This window comes from Crocodylus porosus, unplaced genomic scaffold (assembly GCF_001723895.1).
Source record: "Crocodylus porosus isolate Cpor-Errol unplaced genomic scaffold, CroPor_comp1, whole genome shotgun sequence".
Classification (NCBI taxonomy): Eukaryota; Metazoa; Chordata; order Crocodylia; family Crocodylidae; genus Crocodylus; species Crocodylus porosus.
The window spans coordinates 25,008-33,780 of record NW_017728896.1 but is presented as its reverse complement, the minus strand read 5'-3'; the positions used below and the strand labels follow the sequence as shown (position 1 = coordinate 33,780).

Genomic DNA, 8,773 nt, shown 5'->3' with positions numbered 1-8,773 from the left:
CCCTGCCACCCTCCAGCTCCTCTCCCGCCCGCGCAGTGCTCCGCGCAGGCGCACCCCTTGCACCTTATGACGTCGGTTGCCCCTTGTGCGCCTGCGCGGGGGAGGAGCGCGCGCCTGCGCAGTGCGCCGCCGAACTGGGCCCGGGCGGTGCGGCTGGAGACATGGGAGCGGCGGCGGCCGAGGCAGACCGGACCCTGTTCGTGGGTAACTTGGACCCGCGGGTCACCGAGGAACTCGTCTTCGAGCTCTTCCACCAGGTAGTGGCTCCGCGGGGGAGGGGGACCTGATCCGGTCCGGTCCGGTCTGGTCCGGTGGCGCTTCCGGGTCCCCGCGCGTTGGTGCCTCACCCCCGGGGTCCGGCCTGCGCCCGCCGCCCGGCCCGAGGGTTCCGCCCCGCCCCCCGACTTGGGGGAAAGCAGGGGGAGCGGAAGGCAAGGCAGCAGACCAGGGTGGGTAGGGCAGAAAGCAGAGTAGCAGACCTATGTGGGGAGGGAGCAGAAGGCAGAGCAGTGAATCAAGCAGGGAGTGGAAAGCAGAGCAGAGGGTTCAGCGGGGAGCAGAAAGCGGAGCGGCGGTTCTGGCGGGGAGGGCACGGGGCTTCGCTTGCAGCGTGATAAAATTCCCCCCGCATGCTGCATTTCGCTGCTGACGCGGTCCTCGCTGTGTGCTGGCTTCCGCGTGGCTCAATTTTTATTTATTTTATTTCCATTTCTTTGTAAGAACGAAAAGGGTGGGGTTTTTTCTACAGTTGCTCCAGGTTTTGTTGTTGGTGGGGCTTTTTGTTTTTATTTTTGTTTAACATCTTTTGTTTTTTGATTTTTGCAGGCAGGTCCAGTAATTAAAGTTAAAATCCCTAAGGATAGAGATGGTAAACCCAAGCAGTTTGCATTTGTGAATTTCAAACACGAAGAATCTGTCCCTTATGGAATGAGCCTGCTTAACGGGATCAAACTTTTTGGAAGGCCTATCAAAATTCAGTTCCGATCAGGTATCCGTGAAATTAAACCCTCTAATTGCTCTAGACAAAGTGGAGTGCTTCTCATCTCCGACCTACTCAAAGTCTGATCGATGGTTGGATTAGTCGCCGACATCGCACATGCTTTTTTTAAAAATCAAATTGTCACTCACTTGCCTAATGGTCAGTTGCTCTGTGCAACGAAGGTATGAAGAGGCTCGTGCACAAGCTTTGCCATACTCTCCTTTTCCTTTAACTAGAGGATGGTCTCTTGGTTCTTTCTGGATGCAATCCCCGCTTGTTTTTACATTAGCGTTAACTTTGGTTTCTAGTTTTACCTTCTATTTTTTTTTTTTAACACTGCAAAATATGAGCAACAGCTGTGCCAAACCATGACTCGATTGCATTTAGATGTTTGGAGATCCTCCTCCTAAATTTTGTCTAGTCTAGAACTACCCCAAAGACAAACACCTGGAGGCTAACAAAAAATGTATGCCCCGGGTTATTTTAAACAAGGCCTGAAATGGCTCAGACTCAATTGACGGGGTATGTTTTTCACAAATGTGAAGTCTTCCTCACCCTTCTTCCTAATTGGCCAACAAGAGGATTGGCATCTCATAATAGCTTACTTGAAAGCCAGACAGCTACATGCAGATGAGGACAGGTAGAAAAGAGCTCATGAGTAAGGAGGGTGCAAGTTGGTGAAGACCAGGAATTTTATATTTCATTTTGCGTAGGGATAGTATGCCAAGGAAGTTTCAAGATAGAGAGGTCCCTAGACCTGGATGAATTTTTCCTTACCAACAAATTTATTTTTACTTTCAAGTGAGTGTTCTACAACTGAGTCTGCAATGGAAAAATTGCTCTTTTATTTTCCTGGGGTCAAAAACAGAGTGAAAAGAAACAGCTGTCATTTTCCAAGGAGTGGCCTTGAGTCTGACCAGGGGAAGGAGGGAAATATGTTCTCTGACACCATAGTTTGGCAGTATAACTGTCAGGCTTCAGGGTAGCATTTTGGAGGCAAGGATGGAGGAGAGGATGCAACTATATAAAGACTGTGGAAATGCCTACACTTTGTTAAGGAGAGCGATTGTGAAGCTTGAGAAAAGAATCGCTCAAGTAGTGAAATTCTTGAAAGTGATTGAAAGCTGGTTGCAACTTTAAATGCCAACACATTAAGCAACTTGTATTCTCTTGTTTGTTTGTTTGTTTTAGTTTTTTCCTGTGTGGTTGTGTCTGCAAGGTTTTGTACAGGATACCAGATGAGAGTGTTTAGCAAAAACATAGATACATATTTGTACTCGATGCCTGGGCTAAAACAATTGCATTCAGTGAATAGTTTGGAATCCGGTACTCTGCATGTTGAAGTTATGGCAGAGCTCCCTTTGGTCAATCATTCTTTTTCTGGTAGTGCCTTGCACAGCCCCAGTGCTGAGCTGGGAACTATACAGAGTAAGAACATCCCTCCTTGGGAGAATGCATAGGCTTCAAAAGGGGCAGGATTGAGCCAATAGTGAAATGAGTGGCCAAAAACAAGAGTAACATTTTCTTACAAGCAAAGGAGAGCCTGCTTAAGCTTTTGTGAATTATGCATGGGTTATCTGTCCCGTAGCTCCAAAAGCGTGTTCTGACCGATTGTAGTCAAATTAGATTGGCTGGCTGGAATGTTGCAGCTTGATTGCATCTTCACTACTGGGTATTCAAACAGTTGCAACACCTTGTTTTGGATTGTTTGTATGCCTTGGCGGATCACTGATGAAACTCCAAAGCCAATTAAGCAATGCCCGTTGTTTCCATCTTCAGGCAGGTTCACTTCTAATCCAACGGTTTATCTCATGAAATATTTGCTTCTCTTCAGGGAGTAGTCATGCATCTCAGGATGGCAATTCATCTCATTCCCCACATGGAGCCGCTAACACGAGCCCATCCAGCACACCACATTCAACACCGAATATTAACAGGTAAGACAAATGTTGCAATTAACAGCAGGTGCTTTTCAGATCCTTTTATAGCCAACTTAATGTACGAGAACTACTATAAGTAGAATAACAGTTGTACTTTATTTCCAGTGTAAGCATCTCCACTGTCCATAGCCTCTCTACATCAAGTATAGTATTAGAAAACTACTGGAGAGAGACAGTAAAAAGTATCCTCCCCCAACACCTCCAGAAAACCAAGTTAAATAATAAAAAAGGCTTATTCTGTACCTAACATATTCCATTCCAAGTTGCCACTTCACCAGGTGTCTTGGACCATAGAATTTGGAAATTTGCCCTGAGCCTTGAGGGCCCAGCATCATTTTTTCCTTCAAAATACCTATGGTCTTTTGTTGGCAGATGTGACTGAATGACCTGGTAAAACCTCGAGTAAAATGGCTAGGTTTATTCTGAGTGGCCCCGGGAATTCTTCAGTAGCAAGTAAAACAAAAATGTACTAAAATACTCAGCTGCAAAGCTGTATGTCTGGTCATCAGAAAAAGTGCCTGTTAACTGCACCACCATAAGAAACGCAATGCATTCCTTTTTGGATCTTTGTGTAGAGGCACATTTATAACTAGCCAGGGCTTTGTACTGCCTTGAAACATAGTACAACGGAGTTAATAGCTGTGTTTTAATGTCATATCTGATCCATCAACTAATTACTTGCTAGCGTCTAACAGACGTCCAAAATGAAGTTTCAAGAGGTGGTTTTCCATAATGAAGTCAAGTCTTGAACAACAGACTCGTGTAGCAGTGTTAGTTCATTCTGGCTTGTTTGGAGAGACTCTGGGTACATACTAGCTTGCAAGAGAAGCCCAGTGATGCTTTGTGCTTTTGAGAAATTCATTGGAAAAATGGAACTTTCTATTCCAGGTGCTTTGAGGTGCCATCAGGTGATGAATTGTCTAACTAGTAATGTTGAGCAATGCTATGTTTTGTAAATTGTCAAAGTACCTAACATAGAACTGCTGCTTCACCTCATAAATAACCAGATATGGTCCAAATGAGACGGTAGCATTCTGAGCAACAATTCAGCCTTTGTTTCCATTTCTAACAAGAATTTGGAAGCATTTACGCTTATACAAATTCTTGGTAGCCCAACAACTGAAGGCCCAAAGCACTGGCAATTAGCAAGAGTGCTGAAGAAATGTCTTCCTGAAGACTAGTCACTTATTAAAGAAGTCATAGATGCTTTCAGATCCTACTCTTACTGCAGACTTCTCCTTCCTATCCTTGTGGCTAGCCATAATGCCATTTAAGAAACACCCATGCCAAGGAAACAAAGAAAGGATCTGGACAAAGTGCTGTCAAACATGCAAATTAAGCAAGACTAATATTTTTTGTTAAGTGTTTTTGCAATGCTAGTCGGCTAAAAAAGCACATTGCTAAGCTGCTGATACCCCTGTAGCTTGCACTATGGTGGATTCAGATTACTTGAGACTAAAATTCCTAATCTTTCTTCAGCAGATATGATAGGAGCCCAGATAACATGCTAACAACTTCCGGACAGAGGTCTTTCTCATCTCCTGATAACCTTCAGAGACAAGCAGTGGTATGCTGTTCTTTTTTTCCTTCTTTTTTTTTTTTAAACTGCAATAGAGTCTGAAGTTGAGGTTACAAGCAAGTGGATAGATAATTTGTAGAAGAGCTTTCCTCTGTGTACTTGAGGCATCTTTAAATGGTAGGCAAATGTTAAATAAAGTTCACAGGAATACATCTCTGAAATGTTAATACAGCGTTTCAGTCGGTTTTAGAGTACTGAAGTCTTTGAACCAAAGATTTCAGCTGGAGATAACAATGAACACTTCTAAACTTAACAGCTATTCTGTAAGTTTTCACAAGAGGCTCTGTTCAGGAGAGATGTGAACCAGGCTCAACAGAAGGACAAATGCAATGTGTTTGAATAAAACCACGAGCTTTGATACTTTTCCTGCTGTTTGAATATAAATGTCTGAAAACAAACACTCCTCGCTGTCCAAAATTAACTCGTGATGATTTTATTTTCTTTGAGTTCAAGTATAATCGGTTCAATCGAACTATACCTCAAAAAGAAATTGAAAGTTCCACTTTCCTCTTATCTTTTAACTTAGTCTATCAATTAAAGTTAAGCAATATTTCCTTTGTTCTCTATGAATCAAACTGCTGTATCACATTAAAGTCTCAGGCTGTGTGGCTGCCCTGAGTGCTAGTGCATACAATGCCAGGCATTTCCCCTGATATTTACCTCCCACGGCTATTGCAGACATTGAAAGAACCTGTCCCAGATCCTGCACCATGGAGCACTAAACTCTTCAGTCAATCATCCAGTCCCACCAGAAGCAAGTACTGATTCTGTAGCCTCAAATCAGCTGGGCTGCCTTCTTGATTAGTCTTTTTTTATTTTTTATTTTTTTTTCATTTCAGATGAATAATGTTATATGGCAGCAGTCACAATATACTGGGAAGTATGGATCTCAGCATTCAGATCAGTCCAGTTTTGCCTCCTCAGGCTACCAGCAGAGTCATTCATACAGTCAGTCTTCAGGCTCACAAATGCAGTGGCGTTCAGACCCCGCGGCACTGCGCAAGAACCGGGCCAACTCCCATCCTTATCACACGGACAGCAGGCACTTGAACCGTGAGCAGCGATTTGGAGACCGTGGATCTGAACACCATTACAGAGGCAACAGGGACGAATACATCTACGAAGATAGGAGTTATGACCCGGGACCTGAGCATCACTACCGAGGAAACAGAGATGAGTATGGCTGTGAAGAAAGGAGTCGTGATGGCTGGAGCAGCGATTACGATAACAGAAGAGAGAGCTACAGAGATGGCAAATGGCGCCCATCTCGGCACTAGCAAATATTCAGTATGCTTTAAGGGACTCGATCTAGGGAAAATCAGGCTCTCCGGGTCTGATTGTTTTTAACTGAAAACAAGGATAGAGGAACATCACTAGTTACCTTTTTTAAAGTTTGTAGTTACTTCCAGTGTAATGAGAAAAAAAGTATTTTAATTATTGTATTAACCTTTCACCTCAGGGTTTTATGAAAAGAAATGTGCCACAAGTTTAAAAAAGAATCATTGTAGTTTGATAGAAGTGAACTGTACAGCTGGGTTGTATTATAAAGAAAATCTGTTTGTATTTTTGTAGTGCAGTTAAAAAGGGTAGTCTATGCAGCCAGTGTAGTAGTACTTCCTTTAAATTCCATGTAGTCTGACAAACCGTGGCACTTTAAATATTGAAGACAGTGTTTTGATACTGAGATGTTGCTTTTTAATATTCATTGTATTGGAGCATTGCATTCAAAGAAATGCCCTGTAAAACTTGTGGTTAAAACACTCATTTTAATATGTATTTAAGGACTTTAATTATCCCACTTGTGCTTCTTCCGATGTATTTTTTTCGAACCCTTCCTCTGCAGTAGCTTGAAATTTCTGTTGACAAAACTAGCTTTATGGATTTGAAACCTCTCAGGAAATGGGTGCATCCCCTTGGGGAGAAAAAAAATAATCACTCAACATTTTAAAACATGCATGTACATTCAAGCTTTTGTTACACAATACACATCTTTGTTAATGATGTACAGATCCTGAAAAACCTATTCTGATGTATGCTCCTAATTTTTGTGGACTATTAATCGAGTTACCAGTTCAGGTGCTAAATAAATGTGGTCTGATTAACCTGAAAAAAACTTAAGTAAGTCTCTTTTTATGAATAGTATAGAGAGGCTTTTAGTCGTGCAGAATTCTGCCTGGTGGAACAGTGTTTGAATAACAGCACTCCATTCAAGTGCCTTCTTGACTTTTTGATACATGAATTCCTGCGTTTCATTTCAGCCAGTGAACTTTATATATGAAAGAATTCAATGGAAAGTTTCAAATGCTAGTGTAAAGCAGACAGTAAAAGAGAGTCCTCTCCTTTTGCCTTTGTCCCGCAAAAACCTACACAGAAAATAGCTTACTGGTGTTCTCAAGCCTGGTCTTAGATGTAGTTTCTGAAAGATTAATACATATGTTCCACTAGAGCTTTTCTTAGTCATGTTCATGGTTTGCTGTCTTTTAGAAATGCAAGACGCAGGTCTTATCTGAAACAGTTGATCCTTCCACATGTAACAGTATAAATGTCAGTTAAGATAACTAATGAAAAGGTGACTAAACCTGTTGGAAGCCTTGCTTAAGATTTGCATTATGACCTATTCAAATAAGTTAAAATGGGTGCTTTTTGCAGAACAGCAAACATGGGCTATGGTTGGAGACGTTCCAGGATTAAAGAAGGGCCATTGCTAAAGATCCCAGTCTAACTGAATGCCTCAGATTCAGGGTTCAATAATGGGATATGGAGACTAGTTCAAACCAACTAAACATCTCATTCCTTGGACATTGAGGACAGAAAGCGGCAGTCTCCACAATAACGCAAACTGAACGAAGCACCTGTTATCATTTATGATCAGAATTGATGCACTTGATAACTTTGATCAACTTGATAGTTTAAGTGTACTGCCATTGCCAGGCTTTGAGCTTACCTAGAATGACATAATAGTGGTTATTTAAGGTATAAAGCAAGATGTGAAAAGAACAAGAGGAAAGTACATTCAGTGCTGCAATGCTTTATTATTATTATGCTCTATTAATGCTAGAGGAACAATTAAAGCCAGCAGAGTATAAAATAAAGGACTTGATATGATGTGGCAAATAACTTTTTCTGTTAAAATAATTCATAAACTGTTGGTATAATTGCTAAGAGCATTAAACTATAAACTTTAAAATGTTATCCTTGTACGATAGTGAATTTGATTCCCCCATTTCCAAGCATTCTGATTTGTACTGTAATTTTTTTCCCCCTGTGTGTCCTTCGGACCCCTGGCAAAGCTGATAAAGTATCAGATTCTAATACGGTAATTCAAGCACAATAGTCAAATTAAAAGGACTTAATGGTCTCTTGAAATTAAAAAGCAGAGAATGAAATTTAAAACCAATGATTTTTTCCATGCTGTTTAATTCTAGAAAATTAAGCAGTTTCCATACTGGCTTGCTGTAGCTACTATTTGTCCCTAGATAAGTCGTTGTTAGGCACTATATTCAGAGCAAGTGGGATGAATTCAAAAAAGGGAGAAAGGAGGACCCAGGAAATTATAGGCCAGTTAGTCTTACCTCGGTTCTGGCTAAGCTTTTTGAGAGAATTATCCTGGCACATGTCCACGAGGGGCCAGCGGGGGAGATTATGCTTAGAGGCAACCAACACGGGTTCATTAGAGGCAGGTCCTGTCAGACCAACCTGCTGGCCTGTGGCCAGGTCACCAAATCCTTAGACGCAGAGGTAGCAGTGGACATCATCTTCCTGGACTTTCGGAAGCCCTTCGACACGGTCTCTCACCTCGTCTCGTTAAAAAACTAGGGGGCTGTGGTGTCAACACCCACACAATCAGATGTGTCGCCAACTGGCCGGAGGGCCGCACCCAGAGAGCGGTGGTGGATGGGTTACATTCGACCCGGAGGGACGTGGGCAGCGGGATCCCCCACGGCTCGGTCCTCGGGCCCACACTGTTCAACGTCTTCATCAGCGACTTGGACGAGGGGGTAAAAAGCACCTGCTCAAATTCACAGATGTGGGGGGGATGTGGGCACGCTAGAATGGAGCAATAGGCTGCAATCGGACCTAAACAGGTTACGGGGGTGGGCAGATGAGAATAGAATGGGATTCAATGCTGACAAGTGCAAAGTGATGCACCTGGGGAGGAAGAGCCAGCACCATACCTACAGGCTGGGGAACTCCCTTCTCGGCAGTGCAGAGGCAGAAAAAGGATCTTGGCATGGTTACTAATGCCAAAAAGAACATGGGCTGGCAGTGTGGGGA

The 8,773-nt window shown here is 42.7% G+C and overlaps 1 protein-coding gene across 2 annotated transcripts; it reads left to right on the top strand.

Moving 5' to 3' along the window:
- Nucleotides 1-111: 111 nt before the first annotated feature.
- RBM7 (RNA binding motif protein 7) lies at nt 112-6,611 on the top strand. Of its 2 annotated transcripts, none has more exons than XM_019556528.1 (5): nt 112-257; nt 826-988; nt 2,814-2,916; nt 4,402-4,486; nt 5,338-6,611. In XM_019556528.1, exons 1-5 carry the CDS (start codon nt 162-164, stop codon nt 5,773-5,775), a joined length of 885 nt encoding a protein of 294 aa, XP_019412073.1. In that variant the 5' UTR covers nt 112-161; the 3' UTR covers nt 5,776-6,611. The 2 variants fall into 2 exon arrangements, with proteins under 2 accessions (XP_019412073.1, XP_019412072.1); XM_019556527.1 differs by having other exon boundaries at nt 113-257; nt 4,399-4,486.
- The last annotated feature ends 2,162 nt before the right edge of the window (nt 6,612-8,773 follow it).

Bases quoted from the DNA above. Each gene is read 5' to 3' on its own strand.
- RBM7 (XM_019556527.1), top strand. From the start codon at position 162: ATGGGAGCGGCGGCGGCCGAGGCAGACCGGACCCTGTTCGTGGGTAAC. The intron at 258-825 runs GTAGTGGCTCCG...TGATTTTTGCAG, and splicing joins TCTTCGAGCTCTTCCACCAG to GCAGGTCCAGTAATTAAAGT. The intron at 4,487-5,337 runs GTATGCTGTTCT...TTTTCATTTCAG, and splicing joins ACCTTCAGAGACAAGCAGTG to ATGAATAATGTTATATGGCA.